Source organism: Quercus lobata, chromosome 1 (genome assembly GCF_001633185.2).
Source record: "Quercus lobata isolate SW786 chromosome 1, ValleyOak3.0 Primary Assembly, whole genome shotgun sequence".
In the NCBI taxonomy this organism is placed as follows: Eukaryota; Viridiplantae; Streptophyta; class Magnoliopsida; order Fagales; family Fagaceae; genus Quercus; species Quercus lobata.
This window is the reverse complement of record NC_044904.1, coordinates 5649763-5677150: the sequence shown is the minus strand read 5'-3', so window position 1 is coordinate 5677150 and position 27388 is coordinate 5649763. Positions and strand designations below refer to the sequence as shown.

Here is a 27388-nt window from a genome sequence, read left to right as displayed (position 1 = left end):
GTTACATAATTTAATATTTGGCGTTGTGCATGCCTTATGATGTGCATGTTCATGATGGTTTATTAATTATTTCTCGAATTCTTTTTTGGTTCACGGGTCATTTCTTAAAATATTTATAAATAGCTAGATCATGGTCAAGTAGTAGTTCAGAGGAGCAATAATTACAGAGCTTATCTAATTTCTTATCTTAATAAAATAGCTTGCTTATCGCATTAAAGTGTATGATGTTTTTGTTATAATATTTCTACTTATTGGTTATCCATCTTGACTTTATGTTTCTGATTAGAAAGATTATTTAATTTGGAAAAAAAAACTATTTTTTTAATATAGAAGAATTTGGTTCATAGCTTAATGATTGCTGTTTTTGCAAACAATAATTATACATTGATTTATATTGTTGCCGAGGACTCCATCTTTCTTGCTTGATTTTAGCCAAGACATATATATGTGAATTGCTGGAAGTCCAATAACTCAGGCAGGCTGGCTATAACTTTAAGTAATAACTATTGACTTTTGAAACTTAGATATATGTGGTCCACCTGAGTTTTGTTTTTCTCCACTAACATGTGAAGACTAAGGGCTGTTTGGATTTTAAAAAATGCTCACTTACCATTTAAATATCATCACTCATCATTGTATAACTCATCACTTATTACTGAAAATATCACAACTTCCTAAAGTGGCATGTTTGACACTTGTTTCCAACTTTGATAACTTAAAAAATTTTACTTTTTGTGGGACCCACGGATTGACTTAGTGCAGCTTTTACTTTTTATTTTTTTTGCCTTCAACCCCCACTACCCAAACTCACCGAACCCAAATTGCTCTCAAGCATCGTTCATCGCCTCCCTCTTCATCCATTCACCGAACCTAGCACCCAACTAAAAAAAACTATCGAACCAATCCACCATAGCAAATCCGGCCATTAACACCACCAACACCTTCAACACCACAACAAATTACACTATAAAGCTTAGAAAGAACTAAAAGAGGGAAAACAGAGAAGAGAAAAGATCATGAGAAGTGAAGAAAGAAAGAAAGAAAAAGAAGGAAAAAAGAAAAAGAAAAAAAAGAAGAGAACCCAAGCCTAGAAACCTAGTGAAAAGGAATGAAAAAAAAATAAAAAATAAAGAGAAAAAAAATGCAACCAAACCCAGAAACCCAATGTGAAAAGGAAAGAAAAAAAAGAAAAAAAAGAAGAAGAGAAGCCAAGCCCAGAAACCCAGTGAAATGGAATGGGAAAAAAAAAATGCAACCAAACCTAGAAACCCAATGTGAAAAGGAAAGAAAAGAAGAAAAAAGAAAAAAGAAAAAAAGAGAACCCAAGCCTAGAAACCCAGTGAAAAGGAATGGACAAAAAGAAAAAAGAAAAAAAATGCAACCAAACCTAGAAACCAACATGAAAAGGAAAGAAAAGAAGGAAGAAGAAGAAGAAGAAGAGAATAGAGAAAGGTGATCATCCTAGACCCAGCGTGAAAGACAAAAAAAAAAAGTGTGTTGGAGAGAGCAAAAGGTCTGACTGTGGGTCTCATGTATCATGTATGTGTGTTTATTTACCAAAATGCCATGGAAACTCAGTTTTGATAACTTTTTTTTTTTTTTTTGGGACAAAAATGAGCTAGATAACTTGAAAACATCTAAAATGTGTTTTCAGTTTTCATAATTCATCACTCAAAAATCAGAGCATTGAGTGATGGAAACAAAAATTGAAAACACATCCAAACAAACTACTCAATTGTAAGACTCACCAGTTTTGAGTTATGGGCGATGGAAACAGAGTTATGAGTGATTGGAATACTACAAATCCAAACAGCCCCTAAGACTCTGCTATTGTTGAAGAGTTGTAGAAAGTTAATCAGAAAAGCTGCATGATATATATGAGAAATTAAGTTAAAAATAAGTTCAAAGTGATAGAAACAAAAATTAAAAACACATCCAAACAAACTACTCAACTGTGGGACTCACCAGTTTTGAGTTATGGGTGATGGAAACAAAGTTATGAGTAATGAAATACTACAAATCCAAACAGCCCCTAAGACTTCGCTATTGTTGAAGAGTTGCAGAAAGTTAATCAGAAAAGTTGCATGATATATAAGAAATTAAGTTAAAAATAAGTTCAAAGTATTGATCAAAAAAACAAAAATATATAACCAAGGTAGTTTCCATTGGTGTATATATATGTATATATACGTGTGTATGTGTGTGTCTTTAGCTAGACATTGGTATGTTATCAATACACTTGATCTCACAAAAGAGGTCCACAATATTATTTATTATTGAAGGAGATTCTTGAATCTGCATTAAAGTCATCAACAGTATTAATAATCTGCTGCATAACTTGCTGAAGCTTAAAGCCTTTTTCTCTAGTTGTTCCTTCTCTCTCTTGGATTAAAAGAGAGAGAACTTTGTGGCTCATAATCTAGCTAAGTATTATTGTGATGTAATAGTATGTTTTTGCTGTAATAATTCCTCCATCTTGACTGATATTTGGGATGCTTGGAGGAAAGATTGTGTTTGTTTCTGCTAGCTAGTTAATGAAGGTTAATTTGGTTTTTAAGCAAAAAAAGAAGTCATTTTGTATATTTATTGTTATTTTTTGACAGTTTGACACTTGCCATCATTGTGATTTTCATTAAGATTTTGCTCATATTATCGTCCTGATCGTTAAGTTAATCACTTGTTCTCTGTAAGTGATTCGCCACAAAAAAGAGTCTAGTTTATAAAGGCTATAAAATACAGTTTCCCACTTGACACTTGAGTTCAAAAGTCGATAACACCTTTAAGTAATATAGTATTTATCTAAGTGTTTATACTTTATATTAGGAAATACATTCTTATTATTAGCAAAATTACTAATTAAGTAATGAAGGCTATATTTTGTTTATTGTTAATAACAAATTAATAAGAGATTTAAAAAAAAAATTCAATTAATTTATCTATTATCCTTTAATTTTAAGTTTTTGATATTCAATTCAAATTCATATTTAATTTCAAATAAACATTTAATTTTTTTAAAAATATTTACAAAAAAAATAACACTACTTATAATATAATTAGAATAAAACAAATTTTATAATGTAAACTTGTTTTGTCAAAGTCATAATTATAACTTTACTTAATAAAATTGTTTCGTTTGTTTTGTTGTAAAATGTTTCCTAAAAAAGAAAAATTACGAATTTTTAAGTGTTTGTTTCATTGAAAACTTTATAGCAAATCAAACGCAACATACATAACCTCAATCTTTACAAGTGAAGGTAGGTTAATAATAGAATAGCCAAAAACAACGTGATTTCATAAGAATCTACCATGCTTGTTCGTGATTTCATAAAAATCTCTTATGTCGCGAGAACAATGTGATTTTACATATAACAAGTATTCAAGCCATTGAGCTACTACGAGAGCCGGTGTGATTTTACATATATAGAGAGAGGGTGATTTTTTATGAATCTCTTTTTATCGTGGATCTCGTGATTTTTCCCTTTTGGATCAATCGAGAACAAAGTCTTTTTTTTTTTTTTTTTTTTTTGTATCAGAGAACAAACTACAAAGTCATTTTCATTTGCTCCAGTTTGCTTTTCTTCCACATTTGGCAAGACAGAGACAGTGTCGTTTAGGAGGTGTTGAGGCATCTTTATTTAGCATGTCACCAACTCGAGCAATGTCAAATAACATTTATGAGCAGTCCCATCAAAGAAGCTAAATTTTTTAGTTTTAAGTATCTCACTTTATCTACTTTACAAAACACTAAATATTAATAGTTTTATTTTAATATTTAACACATTAAAATAATTTTCATAAAAAAAAACACATTAAAATAATATAAATTTTTTTAATATTTAACACATTAAAATAATATAAAAACACAACAAAATAATGTAAGAGTTTGCTACAACAAGAGTGAAAGTGAGTCTCAGGAGAGAGAGAGGGATAGAGAACTAAAAATCATTAGAATTAGAGCGAATTCTCTCATATATAAGAGTTCACTGTATCTGAAAGTGAAATTATTTTAGATGTAGGACTTTTGATGTAGTATGGTTTTTATGGTTTAGAGCATCATCAATGGTTTTAAAATATATAGCATTTAATAATTCAAAAGGCTATTTTATTTATTTTAACATCTTATTTTACAATACACCTAAACATCAATGATTCTATATTTTTTACCACTTCATTTAAATATGATTTCTTTATTAATTTTGATACGTCTTCTACACCTAACATCTCACTTTAAAATACGCCTAACATAAATGATTTTATATTTTTTACCACTTCATTTAAATATGATTTCTTTATTAATTTTTATTCATCTTCTACGCATCTTTCTCTCTCTTCCTATCTGTCTCTCTCTCATATGAAGATTTTGAAGAACAACCAGCAAACCAAAACCCCAACCACCTCCACTGCTCAACACCTCCACTACCACCCACAACCCACAGCTACCTTTACTGCCCACCACAACTCTGATTTAAAAAAATTAAAAAAAAAAAAAAAAAAAACAACAACAACAATCACCACCACCACCACAAACCCACCTTAATCACTACCACCACAGATTGGAAAACCATATGAAACCCACAAACCCATATCAAACACAAGCCCATATGAGACCCACATACCTACAAAACCCAACAACCTAAACCACCATTGCACACCATGGTTTTGAAACTTGGACCGTTTAATGAACCGAGAAAGAGAGAGGTTCAAGATTTTTAAGGTTAAATCAAGGTTCAACCAAGGTCAAACCGTGATTTTTTAATATATTTGATACTTAAATTGGTTTGTATTGATTAATTTTTCATCCCTGACCAACAAGATGTGCGTGGCCCAATGGTTTGCATGTTGGACATGTTATTTCACTTACTAAGAGCAGGTTTAAGTCCTGCCAGTAGCATATTTCATCAATTTTTACCAAAATAATGACATGGATGAACCGGGTTCGTATAGGACCGGTTCTCAGTTAACTTGGTTGGACCTGCCATTCCTGTCCAGGTTTAAAAACAATGCCGCACACGCACACCACCATTCACTGAACTATCTATATGCATTTTTTTAGAGAGTTTATGTTTGTGAAGAAGAAGAGAGGAGGAGAAGAAGAGAGAACAAATAGAGAGAAGGAAGAGAGAAACAGAGAAAAAAGAAAGAAGAGAGAAACAATAGTATTTTTTTTTTAGAAAAGAAGAGAGAGAATGAAACAAAAAACTTTTTTTTTTTTTAATAACTTTGGAGTTATAGTAAGTTGCCATTTTTGACAGTTTACTATAGCTCTAGAGCTAAAAGTTTTAGCTTTAGCACCAACAATGTAGCATTTATTTTGTTGTTGTGGTGCTAAAAATAACTTTTTAGCAATTTAAGAGCACCAATACTGATGTTCTTAAGTTGCTAAAATAGATATTTAGTAAGTGTTTGGATAGCGTTTTGCGTATTTGACTGAAAATTACCTAGGTCCTACGTTACTATTTACAAACCTCACAAAAAGATGAAAAACGCAGATGAATTATTTTGTACTGTTCATGTTACTATTCAGCTGAAGTTGCAGTACTTTTAGCCCAAAAAATTAGTTAGCTTATAAATTATTTTGCTGCAAGTAATAAGTTTAGTAAAATAAACAGTATCCAAATAGATCTTGAGAGATTTTGACAACTCTATTGTAAATGCTCTTCGGTGCCAATGTGTTGCTTAATGGGCAGCTCATGATGACTTATGACATGTTTGGTAGATTATAATAGGCATTGTAATGTAATAGTTATTCATATGGTTTAGTTATTCTTTAGTTAGGTTATGTTTTTATTATAAAGAATAGTCATTCCTTATGAATAGTTTTTCTTCAAAATGAGGAATAACAATTAATATTTAAAAGGTTGTATTAGCTATTCCTTAGTAAGTGCAATAATTTCAAAACTTAATATATTTCTAAATAAACAAACTTTCCATATACATCTAACAATTATAAAAATAAAAAATCATAAAAATAACACATATTTCTTAAATTTAAAATTAACAATTTTTAAGAAAATATAATTGTATAAGTAAGATATTTCCTAAAAAAAGTTAAGTTTCATTATAATCTTATAACTCACAATCAAACTAATGAATATGTTTAGTTATTATATTATAACATACTTTATTACTCGTAATAAAGATTACAATTCTTATCGTAATTCTTATTCAGTATACCAAACGTATCCTTATTATTATGGAATGAAGTACCAAACATTGGATCAAAATTTTAAAAATTTAGGAGGCAAAATCAAAATTAACACAAATTTTTGGGTTGTTAATTGCAATTTTCAAAAATGAATAAAGCATTGCCCACTTGCAAAATCCACTCGCATTTTTGTTTCCAAAACAACCCTCCACCTCAGCTTAATAAAATTACCATAGCACCCACAAGTGCCACGTGGCATCACCACAAGACGAGTTGCTCTTCGTTGAAGCGCAAAGCGAGTCCCCAAATTTGATCAAACCCAGGCCTATTCTCCTTCCTCCTCTTTCACAGACCCAAACCCAAACCCTAACCCTAATCTCTCTCTGTCTCTGTACCTCTAATTCTCTCTCTGATTCTGCGTCTTTTGGAACCCTGATTGCTTCATTTTTCGGTGGGACTGATTGGAGAATGTTTGAGAAATTTAAAGGTAAGCTTTTTTGAGCTCAATTACGTTGAATTTTGGTTTGTTTTGAACTTTTGTCAAATTTTGAAATTGGAATATGTGTTTCTTAATTTTAAGTTATTGTAGTGTAATGATTCAATTTGCTTTGGAAACTATACTCTTCTTGTTGCAATTTGAAGGTTAATGTTAATTTGTGTAGGTAAAGTGAGTTAGTGTAAAAATAGTAGCTTTTTGAGTGGAAGTGAATTGGGTCATGGAAAATAACTAGGATTAATTAATGGAGTTAAAGGAATTTGGGAAATGAAAAAAATTTTCATTTTTTTGTTGGGGTGGGGTGGGGTGTGGACTATCAATAATGCCTGATTTTAACAAAGGTGAAGAAAATGAATACAGGTTCATTTTAGTGATATAGGAAGCAATTGTGTGCTAATTTCATTTCTGTAGTAAAACACCATGTCCTAAATTTGTTTTTCTGAGAAAGCTATCGGAAATGATGTGTAGTCGCTCACAATTTTTTGTGCACCATGCATCGTTGAACTTGAATGCAATATATCTTTGGGAGATGGTAGGGCAAGATGGTTTGGTGGTATTTGGAGCAAGATGCTCATTGGTGGTTATTAGGATGATGGAGGTATGGTATTTTAGGAAGACAGTCAATTTGGTAAGAAGCAAAGTTGCAAAAACATTAAAAGGAAGTTGGTTTTAATAGGGTGACTATAAGACCCCCAAGGCCTCACACCTCTGTTGATGTCTTCAGTTGTAACCACTGTGTTTATATTGCATTGGCAAAAAGTTGGCTCCGAATATGATTCAATACGGTAACTTATCAAACAAAGAAAAAAAAGAACAAACATTGTGGGTTGTTTCTTGATCTTAATTGGTGATTGTAAATGAGTAGGTTATTTCCACAAAAAAGGGCTAGTTTGTGCCTTTGTGGCATGGGCAGCTGATGCAAGGTCATGTTGTTACTCTTTTAGTTGCCCGAACTAGATTGGGCTGTGTCTTGTAGTGGAAATATTTTTTCTGCAATAATCAGCTTTGACTACAATTGGAGTGAGCAGTATGTAATTTGACGATGGATGAGCTTAATGGATGTAACATGTTGATGGGTTGATATTGGTTTTGGTGACGATAATGTTTCCTTTGGTGTTGGTGGAGTGTAGCATCTTCTTTTGAAGGAGGAAAACCATCTGAGGAGAAAAAGGGGAAGGAGGAGAAGAGGGACAAACATTTTAAATTTAACTAGCACATCTTGGTGTTTCCAATGGAGATATCTAGGCATTAGTTCCCCTCTCCCTCAACTATCAAATTATCAAAAAAATTAGTATATATCTTAGTTGTTAACAAGTTGTCTATTATGTTTTTGGGGTGGGGGGAAGTAAGAGTATGTTGGAAAATGTGATAAGTTAGTTCCTTGTGTTTCTGACATGAAGTTTCCTGGATGCTTTACTAGCCATAAGAATAATTTCATCTATTCTTCTAGAGACTTGATTGCGTGTTTAATTAAGAAGGTGAAATGATTAATGTTCAGAAAATATAAAAAATCCCCGGGGGGGGGGGGACAGAATAAGTAAAGTGATGGGTACCTCTGAACCTGATATGTGAAGGTCTTGGAGGCATTTTAAACCAGCATGGTATGAAAAGCAGTGCCATTTGTGCATGTGTGTGAGCATGTTAACAGAAGATATAGCATGTAGAAGCAAAATCATATGATTCCAGGATTGATTTATACAATGGAGTTATAAAGTTGTAAAATTTTCAGTCATTGAGCTGTAATTCCACATGATAAGAATTCCAAATTAATTCCAATTCTGTGCATTCAATTGCTGCATTAATTTAATGTACTTTAGAATCAGTTTATTGGATAAATAATATGCCTAAAAAAACTGTAAATTAGTTTGTATTGATTCTGATGGAAAAATATATGTCCTTTTGTTTCAGGTGCTTTGGTAATGTTATCGGTGAGATGGAAATTTACACTCTCCCCATGGGAGGAGATTCTGTACAATATTTATGGGACATCATATGAATTACTTTAGATAAATTCTGAGCAATTTTGAAGTTGAAGTGCAAGGTGGATCTGAATATTTCCACAACAATCATGGATTCTAATGTCATCATGGATAATGCAATTGTAGAGCCTCGTGATGACATGGAATTTGATTCGCATGAAGATGCGTATACATTTTACAAAGAATATGCTAAGTCTGTGGGATTTGGCACTGCCAAATTAAGCAGTCGTCGGTCTAGGGCATCAAGGGAATTTATTGATGCAAAATTTTCGTGCATAAGATATGGAAATAAGCAGCAATCTGATGATGCCATCAATCCACGACCTTCTCCAAAAATTGGTTGTAAAGCAAGCATGCACGTAAAAAGAAGACAAAATGGAAAGTGGTATATATATAGTTTTGTGAAGGAGCATAATCATGAACTTTTGCCTGCACAGGCGCATTTCTTTCGAAGTCACAGAAATGCTGATCCACTTAAGAATGATGTCAGAGTACGAAGACGGAAAAATTTAGCAGCAGTATCCAAGTTGTTCAGTGCCTATCAGAATGTTGATTGCTTAGAGAGTTATATGAGAAATCAGCATGATAAGGGACGGAGTTTGGTTTTAGAACCTGGGGATGCTCAAATACTACTTGAACATTTTATGCAGATGCAGGAAGAGAATCCAAGGTTCTTCTATGCAGTCGATTTGAATGAAGAGCATCGACTGAGAAATGTGTTTTGGGTGGATGCCAAAGGCGTGGAAGATTATACTACCTTTGGTGATGTAGTTTCTTTTGACACCACATATTTCACAAACAAATATAAAATTCCATTGGTGTTTTTTATTGGAGTTAACCATCATATTCAACCCACATTGCTTGGTTGTGCATTGATTGCAGATGAGACTGATTTTACTTTTTTTTGGTTAATGCAAACATGGTTAATAGCGATGGGGGAACGAGCTCCAAGAGTAATACTCTCTGACCAAAACAATGCCATAAAAGCAGCTGTTGCAGCAATCTTTCCAGCCACGCATCATTGTTATTGTCTGTGGCATGTATTGGAAAAGATCCCTAGACAGCTTGAATTTTTGAGCATGTGGTATGATACTTTTATGGCAAAATTTAATAAATGTATCTATAAGTCATGGACAGAGGAACAATTTGAAAGGAGATGGTGGAAATTGATCAACAGATTTAATCTTAGAGAGCTTGAATGGATTCAATCCTTGTATGAGGATCGCACACATTGGGTGCCTACTTTTATGAAAGATTTATCTTTTGCTGGGCTGTCTACACATTTACGCTCAGAGAGCTTAAACTCTGTGTTTGACAAATATATCCAAGGGGAGACTTCATTGATAGATTTTATGAAACGATACAGGGAAATTCTTGAAGATAGGTATGAAGAGGAAGCCAAAGCAAATTTTGATGCATGGCATGAAACACCTGAGTTGAAGTCTCCATCTCCATTTGAAAAACAGATGTCACTAGTGTACACACATGAAATTTTCAAGAAATTCCAAGTAGAGGTTTTGGGAGCAGCTGCTTGTCATCTGAAGAAAGAAAATGAAGATGAGACGATAACAATATATACTGTTAAAGATTTTGAAGATAATCAGAATTATGCAGTGGAATGGAATGAATCAAAATTGGATATATATTGTTCATGCCGCTCATTTGAATATAAAGGTTATCTCTGCAGACATGCCATTGTTGTTCTCCAAATGTCTGGTATGTTCAACATCCCATCTAAATATATATTGCAGCGATGGACTAATGCTGCTAAGAGCAGGCATAGCATTGGTGAAAGATTGGATGAGGTGCAGTCTAAGGTCCGTCGATTTAATGATTTGTGTCGACGAGCCATAATATTGGGTGAAGAGGGTTCACTGTCTCCTGAGAGTTACAATATTGCACTCTGTGCGATAAAAGAAGCTTTGAAGCAATGTGCAATTGTGAATAACCCTGTAGAGAACGACACAAGAAATATGACCTCAACAACTCCTGCTATTTGTGCTGTCGAAGTGAATCAGTGCGGTAATTCATCTAATGAGATTGTTCCTGATCCTAAAGTGACCAATGGAAACAAGGCTCCTAGGAGAGCTGGGGCTGGGAAGGAAATGGCAAGTAATGAAAATAGTTTGAGTAATAAAGGAAAGGTTAGTGAATGTAATGGTTGACATGTTAACTTTTTAACTGTGTTTCATACTGATGTTTGCTTCATGTCTATATTAACAGGTACCCCAGCCAGAAGCTGTGAACGTTGGCATACAAGATGGATTTCTCCAAATGGTATGTGTGCTTGCACCATTACACTTATTTAGCATATAAGGAAAAAAGAAAGTAATTTACTTTTCAATTTAAATGAACTCAATTCTCTATCAAAATTACTTTTCGGTGAGTTGGATTCACCTTTTGGAAATTCTTTACTTCACACACACATTCACATGCGCATGCACACACACATGCGCGTGCAGAATCTGGTGGCAATGACTTGTGAAGATTTGTTACTTCTACGCTTGTAATACAGCACCTAATTTGTGGACTATCATGTACTAGAAAGCAACTCCGGTACTTATAATCATCATCCTTGCTCCCTTTGTAGCAGTGCTACTTTGTCTATGGGCCTAAATGTTCTCTATCTCTCTCTGTGTAGTGAGTTGAAGTAAAGAAAAGAGTGGATGGTTGCGTATATGGTAATGGAAGTACCAATAAAAAAATGGTGCAACTTTCATTATCCTTGATAAATGGACCGAGTTTGATGTGACCTCAACTTTTACAACCCTTGGGTTTAACTTTTGTAGATGGTCTTTAACTTATAGAATGGGGATAACGCCACCCCAAACTATTGATTTATAAATAAAAAAAAAGGTTGCCTATATAAACTCTCGTAAACCCCGCATGAGTGAGAATTTTGTGTATTAGGTATGACATTTTTATATGGTCAAGAACATTGATTACACTGGTTACATGTCAGTATTTAAATGGAAAATTAAATTTTAAAATCATTAGCTTCGAGTTGTACTTTGTTGAGATTTCATAGTTTTGGAAACAGTTAAGACCTCCAGGTCACCACAAACTACTCAATTGTTGTGACTACTGGAGTGTTCTTATGAGGTGTTGAGCTATATAGCTTGGTTAGGCTCATTAAGGGAATGCATTTCTATAATATTTTTGATGTTATACTCGTGCAGGAAATGTCTGACATGAGGCCTGCACAGTTACACAATCAGTTTCATAATGTGGTGCCAACGCAGTTACATAATTTGGTGCCAACAATGTTTCACAATGTTGCGTCAACACAGTTCCATAATGTAGCTTCAACAAATTTGCATGAGAATCGTCTCCCCCGATAGCTTGACTTGCAGCTTTTTTTTGTAAAATTATGTACACAGTGGCTGCTCAAGGTCCGTAACATAATTACTTGTAACATTTTATAGTTGCTAACACATGCACACGAATGAAGAGTGTTGTGCAGTAAGGTGATGTCGTCCTTCTACTCACCTAAAACTAGTATGGTAAGATCAGCTGTTATTATGATAAATGAATTTTGTTGCCTGTATATGGTTAGTTTCAGTTTCATTTGCTTACATTCTATTTCTTGTTAAAGGTTGGGATTCATCTTTTATTAAAAAATTTATCTGTTAGACCTGGCATCAGAGTTTGCGTTTGTGAGATTGGAGTTAGGGATGGCAATTTTGCCCCGCCCCGCTTGACCCGCCCCTCCCCGCTTCGCCCCCTGCGGGTTTTCCCCACCCCGCAAAGGTGGTGGGGCGGGGATGGGGTGAGATTTTAGACCCGCACCACGGGGCGGGGCGGGGATGGGTTTACATTTTTTAGACCCACCCCGCCCCATCCCTGTCCCGCCCCGCCCCGCCCCGCATTAATACGCATTAATAAGGGTTAAAAGGTAATTTTTTCATACCCTAAAACCCTACTATTTAAACAAAAATATCATCATCTTATTTTATTTAAGTGGAGATTCTTTTTGAAGAACTAGGCAATTTTTATTTTGTTATGTATTAGGAGTTTGAATTATTTTATTATGTCATACTATGAGATTCTTGTTGTGATATTATCTTGTTAAATATTTAGATAATATTATTTAGTATTTGCTAAAAATTAGTTTGATTCAATAGAATAAATTTATTTATAATTTCAAGTATATTTTTATTATTGAAACATGTCATTTTATTTGAAAAAATGGTAATAATTGTAGGGAAAATTAACAAGAAATAAAGTTTTATGGTGTAGGGCAGGGCTTCGCGGGTCTTCGCGGGGCCTTAAGGGGCGGGGATGGGGCAAGAAATTTTCCCCGTCATGCGGGGCGGGGCAGGGATGGGACAAGAAAAATCTATGCGGGGCGGGGGCGAAGATCACATCCTTCGGCCCCGTCCCGCCCCATTGCCATCCCTAATTGGAGTAGGGGGACTTTAATCATGCAAAATCGTTAAAGTTGTGTTGGTGATTAGAGTAAATGGACACGAACTATTTTGGAGCTGCTGACACGAACACAGAAGTTTGAGATAAGATCCTTTTTATGAACATCGACAACAAAATCTTCCTTTCCACCAATTTTTATAGCATCCATATCAGCCTCAACTTCCCAGGACTTTCTAGCATTACGAGTCTGTTGCAGCTCCTGCTACTCACAAGGACAAGGGCTCTGCAGAAACGAAGCTGAACTCCATCCCATCATCCTGACCTTTTCCAAACTCCTTCAACAATGATGAGAACTTGCCATCCAGGTTTAGTTTGAAAAGGAGTAGGCTGAGGAAGAATTTAGTTTCTGACTCCTGGTCTGTCTATCTGCCATTTTAGCTGACTATTACCTGCAAATTAAAGACACGCTAAGAAATAAAACAACACTAGGTACTTGAATGCTACCCGAGCTCATAGAGGACTTTGTTCCTGTGATTCCAAATAGACCCCATTGTGCTAGCAAGCACAATTGAGAATGAAACAAAAATTTCAGATTCAAACCAAACAACTCTTAGCTAAGCTGCAATGCAAGAAGAAATGGTTCACAGTTCACACCCTCATCTGCAGCAAAACACAGATGGCATTTGGAGTCCACAATGAGATTTAGCTTAATCAGTTCAGTCTCTTATTTTTTTATACTGGATTTCAATCATGCCATAAAACTTTAGAAAAAATTACTTAGGATAACAAATAAATTACAACGAGAAAATATGTGCATTTTGAAGGGGAAGGATAGAAAAGGGAAGGAAAAAGAAGAAGCTTGAAGCTTTTAATCATCATTTGTTTAATAAACCAGACTTTCCTGTTAGCTTGTTCTCCTTCAAATAATGATGCCTGGAGAAACCAAGCACTAAATTCCATAAGAAGTTGTTCCATATTTAAGGGGGGAAAAACAACGAAGTTGCTCCAGGAGCTCCTCAAATTGGTCTCCCAAATCTAGATAATACAAACTTTAAGTAAGGCCTTTCAAGAATCTCTTCCCCACTTTTCTCAAGTTGGTCACAGAATATGGTCCCGAAGTAACTTAAATAAGACTCACGAATGCTCCCACAGCTTCATCGAAGCTGGATACAGAAGATGTCAAACAATTTCATCAAAAATTGAGAGAAAGAGACACAACATAGCGTGTGTTTAAGGTTTAACTAATTAGACCATTGTGTGGTGAGTAATTATTCAATATTTCTGAAATATAGTGGCGTGATAATCTTTTCTCACATGAATGTTGGGTCTTACTAATTACAATCATGGTAGAATTCACCATTCATGTAAGAGGGAGTATCATGCTACTGTACTTCAAAAGTACTAAATAATTGTGACTTGAAGGTATGTTATCAATGAACTCCATTTTCCAAAATTTTCCTGCCTTCAATTATACTTCTCCAAGCCCAATATGGATCACAATTCATCACATCCCATCTTTGCCTTCATAAAACATGACAATTTGAAAACATTGTAAAACATAGTGATCCAACCACTCGTCTCCATCCCAATTTGGTAAGCTTTACTAGATTAAAATTTAACAAGTCAATGAACCCAAGTTTTAGACCATCAATTTTTTTTTTTTAATAAACAAAACTTTTCATGTTAGAGAAAACAAGCACTACATGCCATAGAAACTATAAATAAGGCCTTTTCATGAATCTTCTCCTCCCCACTTTTTTTCCTCAAGTTGGTCACATAATATAGGTCCCAAACTAACTAAAATTAATAAGGTATCTGTTGATTCATACCAGGAAAAAAGAAAAGAAAAAAAGAAAGACACAACAGAGCGTGATTTAAGGTTCAACTAATTAAATTAAGAGACACAACACGTAGCTAATGGTCCTTGTTAAATGGCACGCCGAAAGGACCGCTGCCACTGCACATGCATAGACCCCAAAACGATAATCTGTCTCAAAATGGGATTTCTCTGCATTCAGTCAATTTACAAGTCCTGTTCTTGACTCCCCTAGATACCACCTATACACTCAAATAATAACATTTTCCTTTGACCATTTTATTATTATTTATAAGCAACATCAACCTATACACTCAAATAATAACATTTTCCTTTGACCATTTTATTATTATTTATAAGCAACATCAACCTATACACTCAAATAATAACATTTTGTTCGGTTGTGTATGTAATTGAAGTTTGGAACTACATGGGGGTTTCCAAAAATTAGTTCATTGTGGTGATCTAATACATCAACCTAATGCTAATAAATCTTGGCTACTTAAACAACTGAGATTAAAAATGGAATTCTATTTTAAAGGTTTGCCTTGCACTAAAAAGATGAAGAAGAAAAAGAAAAAGAGGAAAGAACCATTATACCTTGAGAGCTACCCCATGCCTATGTTATTAATCTATAAGTGGAATTGGACATGTATGCTTATCAGCTATCTCCTTTAAAGTTACCACTCCTTAGGTTACCTGTCTAAATACGACTTCAATGGGATTCATTCCCAGAGAGAGAAAAAGCAAAGTACTCGTGCAATTGTGAGAGCTCAATTTGGTTTTTACTTTTTTCACCTTCAAATTTGCTTTTGACTAACAATAACATATAAGATTTATGGTACCAATACAATAGTTTTCACAATAGTTAAGTTGATAAGTTATCACTAGTTTTTATTTGAGCTCACCGGTATCACTGACATCACTTTCAAATTAGGAACTTCATTTGGAGTGTCATACTCGTGTAGCATCCGTTTCGTAACGGTGTCCTATTTGTCATATCATGTTATAATTTTTAAAAAATTACTCATATTGTCGTATCGTACCTATACCCGTATCTATGTTTGTACATCCTAGCATTCAAATAACTTTTATTATTTATTATCTACCGTAAACATACAAATTTTGAGGGACACGGAATTATTGAACATATAATTGAGACGGCAGTGTGAAAGGGAGTACATGGAGTTTGTAGTATAGATACGAATCTATCTTGGTGGTTGCCCTGTCCACACCGAAGGTACGATGGTGGACTGGTGGTGGTGACAAATAGGCATGTCACTGTCTACAAGAGCGGTCATGGTTTTGAGATTCATGTTTATGGTTTTAGAAGTATAGAATAGTATAAGTAAATTAATCATTGATCAGTTTTACCTCTCAAATTTTTTATTAAAAAAGAAATTTCCGTTTGATTTTGGGCAAATTGTCTGGAATCTAATTGACTTTTATGTGCATGCGAAAATTTGAAACTATGGTCGGCAAAAGAAACAAAAGATATGAAGTGAGTCATTAAGCTTTGAGAACAGAATCATTTGAAATCAAGACAAAACATGGGAAAATGTTTGACTCTTAAGCTATGTCAAAGCTGTTATTGTTGTGACATTTGATTTAAAAATCAAAAGCTCTCAAATTTCAAAATCCTAAGCTTTTGTTTAATTACATGTTAGTTGGAAATGACTAAATTATTAAACTCTACCTATCTTTTGGGAGTCTCAACACTCAATTCTGGGTCCTCTGTGAGATCTCTAGCACATGTACACCACATGCCTAATCCAAATAATATTTACTAGCTAGAGGAAAATTAAATCATGATCAAAGTTTGGTCAATCAAAAAAAATTCGAGTGTTCTTATAATCTTTTGTGCCAAATTGCCATTGCCAGCCACTCAAGCCAGTTGCTAGATCTTGTGCATAATCTTACTAGGACCATTCTAAATCATTTCCTGTCCTTCAATATATGTCACTATTTGTTTTTCTGGATCGTAGTTTCATTGTTGGCCTTTTTTGTGATTGTAATAAAAGTTTAACTTTATTTCATTCATAGGACATCGTTGTCAGATCTTACATGCAAAATTTTAGGAGATAGGAAGAATCTTCTGGATAAGGTTCTTGTCACGATATTATCTGTAATGTTCGTAGCTTAGTTGTTGCTTTTGATTTTGTCAATTTTTGTTGGGTACGGAGAACATGCAACTCTGTAGCGCATGTAGCTGCCAAGTTTGCATTGAACTCTGATTTAGAGTTTCGCTTTAATAAAGGAAATCTCCCCCCTTGTTAGAGGCTGTTTGTAGGGACGATTTCTTAGCTTGTATTCCTGTTTTGCTCTAATAGAAGTACTGTTTACCAAAAAAAAAAAAAAAAAGGTTCTTGTGACAACAGCAACAGCAACTGGCCTTCACTGGCTTGTAAGGAAATTAATGCATTTTTTTGGGGATAGATACGAATAAAATTTTCAATATTATGACACCTATTTCGTAATAATAATTGCTCATTATGGTCAAGTTATGATATCAATTAGTTCTTTTTAGTATAGATGAGATTCGGGCTTCAAATTTATATTAAAAAATTTACTAATTGGTAGCAATTTTTTTTTTTTTTTTTACTAATACTAATTTAATCCCACTAGGAAAATCAATGCTTGTTTCAAACGAAAAAATGGGGATATTGTGCCTAATTATTACCTTCTTCTATGGGTTTTGCACGACAACTTGAGTTTTTTTGTCATATGACACATTTTATGTTTTGTTTTATTTTATTAGGATTTACTAATATGTGCCCTTAATTTACCAACGTGTGCCTTAAGAGCATATATTAGTAAACCATTTTAGGAAACTTTTTATTCAAAAACGAAAAAGTAATTAACTGTTTTGACAGTTTTTTCAATTCCTCATAAAAACTTTTCTAAAATTAATGGTTAATATGTACCCTTAACCAGATCCTATTTTATTTTTTTCATACGACCGTTGGCCCTTTCAATTGAAGAAGAAAAAACAAAAAGTGTCATATGATTATGATTATGAAGGGAAATGATTAAGAACATAAAAATTTCACCTAGGAGTCATGTCAGTTATTATTATTATTATAATAATAATTACTATTGATAATTAATTTCAGTTAATTTTAATTTCCCTCAACTTGTGAAGATCTTGGCATCATGCACAAGATTTTCTTTACCAGGATACTTTTCATAATTACATTTTCAGAACATAAAAAATGATAAATAAATGTTCCATCAATGAGATATTTATATTTTAACATGATGCTAAAGATTACTATACAACTTCAAGATTCCAATGGCTTTATCTAATGATTCAAAATTTCACATTAAAAATGTTAAATATATTACCAATTTTACTATAAATTGTTATAAATTAATGTGATAATAAATATAATTAGTACCACATCAACAAAAATATATATTGTAAGGACACGATTTGCTCCCAAAACCCAAAAGAAAGGTTAATGGCCCAAAGAGCCCCAAACAATGAATTTGTAGAGAGTGAGCTTGAAACTGAACTTTCAATGAGTTAGGTGTCTAATGATTACAATAGGATAGTTGTTATAAGAAAGTATAAAACAAATAGTCTTGGGCAAGGAAAATCCTCCTCGGCAAAGTCCGAGAAAAGTTATTCTTATATATTTCTCTTAGACTTATACAAAACTACAGTTCTTTAGTTTACAATGGTTTCTCTACAGAATATCTAATGATCCCTTTGTAATGAAATTTTTCTTCTTTATATTTCCCTTTTTTACTTCATCTTAAAGCACTACCATCAGGTGTGCCAAATGCCAAATATTTGGCATTTGGCACACCAAATAACAAAAATAGACCCTCATGAGGTGTGCCAAATGTCAAAAAATTTGGCACACCGCTACAGTACCGTCTCAAATATGAGACGGTATGGACACGTGTTATAAAATTTTTCCCTTATTTTATTCTCTTCTCTCTCTCCGTAGCCCAGTTCTCTCTCTTTCTCTGCTCTCTGGTCTTCGTCTCTCCTCTCCATCTCTCCGTCTCTTTCTCTCTCGTTTTTTTTTTTTTTTTTCCTGAGAAGGCGATTCCGATCTGAGTTTCATTTTCTTTATCTCTCCGTCTCGGCGCCTCTTTCTCTCTCTGTTTTTTTTTCCTGAGAAGGCGATTCCGATCTGAACCTCTGCTCGCCGATTGAAGCTCGCCAATCTGAACCTCTGCTCGTTGATCTGAAACTCTGCTCGCCCAGGGGTGGTCGCCGATCTTTGCTCGTCGTCCTCCACAGTCGCCGTTCTTTGCTCATCGTCCTCCACAGCTCTTGCCGCCGATCTCGTTGCCGATGGTTGGTTGAGTTTGGTCATTGATTGATCTATTGGGTTTGGGTTTTGTTGAAGATTTTGAGTTTTTTTTTTTTTTGGTTGAGGTTTTTGGATTTGAAATTTGTTGGAGGATCCGGTGATTGTGGTTGTTGTGGCGGTGGTTGTAGCGGTGGTTGTTGTTGTGGCAGTGGTTGTAGCAGTGGTTGTTGTTGTGGCGGTGGTTATAGCGGTGGCTGTTGGACCCGGTGGTGACTAGATTGTGCATTTGTATTTTTGCTATGTTTTGGATAAATATATTATTTTAATGGGTAGGAAATATTATTTTAATGTATAGAATTGAAGTATAGAACATCTGATAAATGATATGTTGTAAAATGATGTTCTAAAATGATAAAGTGGGTTTTTGTTGTGTTAAAATGACATTTTTTTTGAGAGAGCTGATGAGAATGCTCTTAGCCCTCCACGTGTAGATCAGATTGCTGGTTTTGATGTTTGTTCCATTGGCACATTCCTGAAGTCTTTGTGGGTAGTTGTAAAGCTGAATGTTATTGTTCAGGTATCATCTCCACATTAATGTGGCCAGAGGGTTAGCTGTAGAACATTCAATGCGGTGGTAGTAACTTTCTTCTTAGATATTTTCTAACTCTCTTTTGTCTTATCCATATTTGATGTTTATCCTTGCTAGCATGATTGTTCGTTGCCTTGTTCTTGACAAAAGGTCGGACTTATGACCTCTACTCTATTTAGCTGAGAAGGTACTTCTCTTCGGACAACATTTCCAGTTTCTCATGACCAAACCCCTTCCATGGACCATTGTTCTATAGGCCTCCGTTAGTATTACCTGTCATCGGATTACTTGATGTCCTTGGACACGGTCCATGGCCCAATACCCATATCTAGGCCTTTATCCCTACATATATATATATATATATATTTATTTATTTATTTATATTTACTTATTTGGATACTGTGTTTAAGAATCGGCATGTTGTTCAAGAATTTGATGTTATAAAATTTGTAATATTCATAATATTTTTTTATTGCATATAAACCGTAGGCGAAAAATCCATGAACAACAGAAATCCAGAAAGATATTTACAGATATAACTTGGTGCTTTCTCTATTGATTTTTATTATATATTAGTGTAATAGTCATGGGGGAGATGTATTGCTTCAAAGTTTTATATTTGTTATGTTAACCATTTGGACTCAAAATTGAAGTAATTTTGTGGTTAGAAACATGAAAAAGTACAATCAAAATACAACTCAACAGTTTATCAACTCTTTTATTTATTTATTTTAAAATTTTATTTCCAAATAAAATACAGGGCCCACAAGCTCACAAAGTCACCAGTGGTCAGGAATGAGTTTGAGATAAGCTCAAGTACCTTTAAATCTACATTTTTTTTTTTTTTTTTGCTGAATTAAATCTACATTATTTTTGAACTTTTTTGATATCTTTGTGATAAGGACAGAGGAAAGATTGCCATACGCACAACTTCACAAAATCGATCCCATAAAATAAATAAATAAAAAACTTCACAAAATCGATGGCCCACTAACATATATCTACATCCTTGTGGGTTAGCTTGTTATGGTTTCATGATTTGATCAGGTAAAAACCACTCAGCTCACAGATCACTGATTTGGATAGTTAAAATATAATATATATTTTTTTAATAATTTGATGGTTGGAAACTTGGGGCTGAGAATCTGAATTCCGGCTGATTTTCTTGCGAATATCAAAAAGTGCCAAATATTTGAGTTACAATGCTGTTGACGATAGATAAAATATAATTAGAATTTGAACTTTACAATTGTTTTTAGTAGCTTAATTTGCAATGGAATTGTTTGTTTGATTAGATTCACATTATAAAATCGATAAAGTGAAGATAGAGTGAAAACTATTGGACACAAAGCAATCACATATTTTTAAAACATAAATGAGTGTGCAATAACCATGTTATATAGTGTCACAATTTCGTAAATATACAAATCACTTTTTTTTTTTTTTTTTGGTTATTAGAAAGTAATACACATTCTATTGGGTTTTGAACTTACAATCTCACCTTTTACTACTTATGAAAGTAGAAAGTGTTGTTTGAGCATAGTTCATTGGTCACAAATTAATATTTTGTTATAAATGTAAAATTGATGTGCAAACTTGTGAGATTTTCTAAGATGATAGTATTTAAACTTTTGACATATATACGTTACGTGAGACTACCAATTCTTCAAATTTTGAATTTTACATAAAGATTGTTTGCTTAACAAGTTTTTATTTTATTTTATTTTACGTGAGTTTCAATTATCAATTAGTAAAGTATATTGTTATTAAATAAAGAATTTGGGTTATAATCATGCTTACACCAAAAAGAAACCAATGGATATTTTGGCTTAATAATAAAGATCAATTATCAATTTATCATATAGTGAATAGTATAGGTTTTAGATCTTATAGTAAATTAAAAAAAAAAAAAGCTTTTAGGGTTAAAAGTGGTTAATTTATATTTATATATATATATATATATATATATTGAAGGTGAATAAAAAAATTGGACTATCTCTAGTTCGTCCATTGTGTTGTCCAAGACCAAGAAGGTCGTCCACCTGATATATTAAATATTCAGAATTTCAATAGAGATTTAACCTATGAGTGCCTTCAAAGGAGGTTGTCCAAGTGCAAGAAAGTTGTCTAGCATGGAGTCCCCTGGACGATCGCCCAACACTTAGAAATTTTCAGAGTAAATCTCTATCCAAAAGCTTATAATTCGGACTACGTTCTATTATTTTGAAGTGGGAGCGAAATCCTTATTCATCGCTCTAACTTCTCACTAAGTTCTTAACTTCCAATAGTAGTTGTAGAAGTTAAGTCCGAACCTTTTAATTTCCACTCACTTTGGGGAAGTTACTAAACAAATAACCACTCCAAAACTCACTATAAAAGGACTCAACCATATCAAATTAAGGAAAATTTTTCACCACTTATAAAATTGAAATTCCTGAGTTCGAGAGAGAAAACTAACTTAAGCATTGGAAGGTTCTTAGCTGGTTCACCCCGATCATCTTTGATCTTGTGCTTCTTTCTTTTCAGGCCTTCCAAGCAATCTCAAACCCATTGAAGTCTGGAGCATTCAGCTTACTGATTATCTGTGTACTATCGTGTATATATATATATGGTTTTTTTGCTAGGACTTTGAAAATGTTTTTTTCCTATATTTTAGAAATACACATACAATTATTGTTTTCAACAAAAAAAAAAAAAAGGGTGTCGGTAAGAAAAGTACTTTCAATTTGGTAACAAACAAATATCATTTTCATATATATGGAAAAAGTACCATGGCAGAATAATATCACATTAGTGTCTCATAAAAAAAAAAAAATATCATTAAATTTAGTGGGTAATGAAATGCACTTCACTAGGAGTGTGATTTAGACTTAATACTACACTTTTTGTCTGTTAATTAACTTAACATTATATTGATTTTCTTTGTTTTGATACTCTCACAAAAGCATGAAAAATTATAAGGCTTATGATTTTTTTTTTTTTTTTGAGTTTATGTTATATTGTTTTATCATTGTGAAATATCACATTATTAGTTATTTTCAAAAATACCTCATAATAATTATTTTTGAATTGCTATATGGTCTTTGTCTTTGCTTGAACTTCATTCACTAGATCACTGGGCCACAAACAAAATTGACCTCCACCTTTGTTAGGTCACATAGCTTCTATACAGTGATGAAACTGTACCATCTGCAAAATGACTGGTGTGAATGACAAATGGACAAAATGGCCTTCAATGTGAATTAATTATAGTAATAGACTACTTTCTCCAAGGACGAATCTGGTGACTCTTCAAGGGAGACAAAGATTCAGGTATTTAACATGCATACTGTGACATTTTTTGTTAATGTGGACCTCATCTATTATTATTGCATGTATTTGTAAAAAGGACACTGTGCTTGTTAATTTTTAAGTTTTTAGGAATTGAACATGCATACATTTTAGTACATTGTTTGGTAGATCTGGGAAAAAGTTATGGTTTCCATTCTATTTTCTGTACCAATAATTGGAAGTGTACATCTTTAGAGAGGAGTTGATCCAAAAGAAAAAGAAAAAGGACCTACATACCTAATTGTAAAGTAAATGAATTCTAGATATATTCTCCTTATTAAAGTGCAAGCTCTACTACTTCAAACTTTTCAGAGAATGTTGTGCATTTTTTTTTTTAGTTTTTTAATTTTTTTATGATAAGGCAAAAATTTGTGATGATACATGTTTATTGCTATCTTACTATCTTATCCAAAACTTAGAAGTCATGATTTTTTTTCCCCAGAAATTGTATTAGTCAAATTATATACCTTAATATTTGCCCAAGTTTTGCCCTAAAGGAAATTATTTTTTCCAAACTAGATGTTAATATTTTTTTTAATACTAATTACAAGATAAAAATTATAAGCTAATCTAATTTAAATGTATATATATGTGAAACTGTCTTCAATTAAAATTTAACTTCCTCTCACTTTACGCATGGTGATACTATCACTTAAAAAAAGAAAAGAAAAAAGATGTTGATGAGCGGTAAACTCATTATTCATTAATATTTACTTAGTTTACAAGGTCAATATGCAGTAAATACTTAGTGATCCAAATTACTGAAGTAGGGGAATTTGAAAATCCTTCTTGAATGATACTACTTCATATTTTTATTATCACGAAAAACATATATATTTCGATAAGTAAAAAGGTATGTATTTATAGAATTCAAAAAGAAAAAGAAAATATTCTCCTGAAAAATGACCTTAGTGAAGTTGGACCTTAAAAACAATTATTCTCCCTTAAAGGCTTTCAAAGTGAGTCAGTGACATTCCCCAGAATAAGAAAATATATGGACAGATCTGTTTTAGGTAAAGAAATTTTTTTTTTTTTTTTTTAAGGACCTATAACTGCCACGTATGCATGTTATTCCATGCCTCTCAGCCTCTTCACACTTCTTTTTCCCTTAAAGCTTATCCTCACCACATGTTGTGCTGCTCTTCCTCAATTATTATTAGCTTCAGCTCTGAGTCTCTGACCTCTCTCCAATCTTTCGGACTTTTTTTCTTTTCTTTTGGAATAGTAATAGCAGACTAATAGTGAACTAAATAATAAGACAATGTTCTACAATCCTGACCATATTAAGTTAAATTTTCTCCAATTTTGTTTATAATGGAGCAATTAAAAAGTTCCAGAATCACTATTTACTCAGCGATAATCTATGCAATACGCTAATCAATTTGTAGCAAATATGCATTTTCATCTAATGGGGGGAAGTATATGACTTGTGTTTTGTGTTTTTATGAATTGAACACGTTACGATGCGAACATGTGTCCATTATAAAAAAGACACTGGATATAAATTTCACCTATAGAAAAATGGAGCTATTTACATATATATATATATATATATATATTTCAAATAAACATTTGAGTGTTCAAATAATGCATACATTAATGGAGATTGGTTGCTTATCTCCAAAATTTACATACATAAATATATATACTATACTATGCCAAACTGATCCAAAAAAATTATTGAAAGTCAAGTAGATCTTGTCTAAAAACATGGTAATTTTCGAATCCTGTCTCAATCCTTATCCTCACAAAAAAACTATATTTATTATTATTCAATGATTTGATGTGGCAGCGAACGCAATGAAAATTCGAGGAAACAGTGACACATGAACTCCGTGTCAATCAAAGACAAACCTGTAAAACAAAGAAAATTGTTGGACCACAATATTTTTCACCATTTCTTACCATAATTGTGATGCTGTAAATTATGATGGGTGAAGAAAAAATGGTAAGTTTGTGTGTATATAGGTGATGGTTAACTACTTACAGTCTGTCATATTTTAGTCGTAACAAGACAGTCGTATAATAATTTATATTCCTAGAACTACTAAGTGTTCGTTTAAGATCTGTTTATTTTGCTGAAATTAAAAACTTTTTGCTGAAAGTACTGTAAATAAAGATAAAAATGAACTGAAATAGTACAATGAGACTTACGAATAGTACCAAAAAATACAATGAAACTCATAAATAGTAATTAAAATAAGTTAAATAATAAAATAATTTATAAAAAATAACCCATGCAAGACGCACACTTAAAAAAAAAGAAAGAAGAAAATCAATCCTAATCTACAAATCCATGTTAGGGGCAAAATCGTCAGGAAAAAAAAACAAGACCATCTGACAATCAAAATGCCTATATAAACCTAGTCACTCACTCACTCACTTCCCATGTCCATGCTTCACTCTCCAACGTTAAAATCTAGCTACAATGGGCAGTGTGGTTTTGTTTTTAACGCTAACATTGCTCGCCGTTAGTTCTTCCACCGTTAAGTCCTGCCCGCCGTCAGACCGGGCAGCACTGTTAGCTTTCAAAGCTGCCCTCCACGAGCCTTATTTGGGCATCTTCAATTCATGGACGGGCAGCGACTGTTGCCACAACTGGTACGGCGTTAGTTGCGACCCGGAAACCCATCGGGTCGCCGATATAAACCTCCGTGGAGAGTCAGAAGACCCGATTTTCCAACGGGCTCACCGAACCGGGCACATGACCGGGTATATCTCACCAGCTATTTGCAAGCTCACGCGCCTCTCTTCTTTTACTGTCGCTGATTGGAAGGGAATTTCGGGCGAGATTCCGGATTGTATTACGTCGCTTCCTTTTCTCCGAATCTTGGATCTTATCGGAAACAAGATTTCGGGCGATATTCCGGCCGATATCGGGAGGCTGACGAGGCTCACTGTTCTCAACGTGGCCGATAATCTTATCTCCGGGAAAATCCCACCTTCTTTAACGAATATCTCCAGCTTGATGCACTTGGATCTCCGAAACAACAAACTCTGGGGCGAGATACCCCGAAATTTCGGCCAACTCCGAATGCTGAGCCGGGCTTTACTGAGCCGAAACCAGCTCTCCGGCCAAATCCCAAGTTCCATTTCGAAAATTTACCGTCTTGCAGATCTGGATCTCTCTTTGAATTCAATCTCCGGTCCGATACCGGAATCGCTCGGTCGAATGTCGGTTCTCGGAAATTTGAACCTGGATGGCAATAAAATTTCGGGTACCATACCGGCGAGTTTGCTCAACTCGAGGATAAGCAACTTAAACTTGAGCAAAAATGCGATCCAGGGTCAAATACCGGACGTTTTCGGACCGAGATCGTACTTTACAGCGCTGGATTTAGCGTATAATAATTTGAAGGGTCCGATACCGAAATCGATGATGTCGGCTTCGTATGTCGGACACTTGGATTTGAGCCATAACCACCTTTGTGGCCCAATACCTGCCGGGTCTCCGTTCAATCACCTCGAAGCGTCGTCGTTTGTTTATAATGATTGTCTTTGTGGGAAGCCATTAAAAGCTTGCTAGAAGAAAAAAAAGTGTTTCGGCCGAGATAGGATGAGTTTATCAGTGTCGGTTAAACCGAAATATCGTCATTTGTTTGTATTATGTAAGAGTAAAATTGATACTCCTATATATTATGTTTTTAATTTGTTGATTATAGTTTGAGTTTAACGTTAACCATATATAAATTATATATATGTTACGTTGAGTAATGAAAAATTTAAGGTTTCAAATTCATGCACGTAATTTGCATGGATGGAATTATGGTGTGGGGGCCACCAAATAATTTACAATTGTGGAAAAAATTAATGTCAAATTCATTACTAGTCACGGGACTTACGTGTACATGGTGACTTTCATATTGATGTGACCAAAAATAATGATTATGAATTATGATTTTGAAATGAGACTTGAGAATTTTGGTTTCAAGCTAAAAGTTAAAGAAACTATTGCTTTGGACTTTGTAGTTTGACGGTGAAAAGCAACCATGACAATTGTGGAAAAAATTAGAACAATTTGATGAAATGTGACATTGAAATCGTGTAGTTATTTCGGGCTTCATTGTCTTTGCGGTATTGGTATAATCAATGTCACCGTCGGCATGGTCCTTTTCGACATCTTCATTGTAAAAGGGCCATTGAATAAGGATGGGATAGAATTGAAGGTGCACTTGTCGATTTGATAATATTCATTGCATTTATATCTATATATTCTTGTTTTGATTAGCATATAATTGAAGCCCTCGATACAAGATGGTGGTAACTAATAAGTATTATCATCATATGAATGATCTCTAGTTATAACGAGTTATTTTTATTTTATTTTTTATTTTTTTACACTTCATTCAAATGGAAGAGAGATTATTTAAGTAGGAAAAGAGATCATTTAAAGTAGC

General features: G+C 33.7%; 2 protein-coding genes across 2 annotated transcripts; both read left to right on the top strand.

Annotated features, from left to right (window-relative positions):
- Positions 1–6421: 6421 nt before the first annotated feature.
- On the top strand, positions 6422–12214 carry LOC115975970 (protein FAR1-RELATED SEQUENCE 4). The gene is made up of 4 exons (XM_031097031.1): positions 6422–6632; positions 8550–10764; positions 10844–10897; positions 11800–12214. Exons 2-4 carry the CDS (start codon positions 8710–8712, stop codon positions 11959–11961), a joined length of 2271 nt encoding a protein of 756 aa, XP_030952891.1. The 5' UTR covers positions 6422–6632; positions 8550–8709; the 3' UTR covers positions 11962–12214.
- A 13170-nt stretch (positions 12215–25384) lies between these two features.
- On the top strand, positions 25385–26823 carry LOC115975961 (DNA damage-repair/toleration protein DRT100-like). The gene has a single exon (XM_031097020.1). The coding sequence runs from the start codon at positions 25420–25422 to the stop codon at positions 26515–26517; it is 1098 nt and encodes a 365-aa protein (XP_030952880.1). The 5' UTR covers positions 25385–25419; the 3' UTR covers positions 26518–26823.
- Positions 26824–27388: the final 565 nt, after the last annotated feature.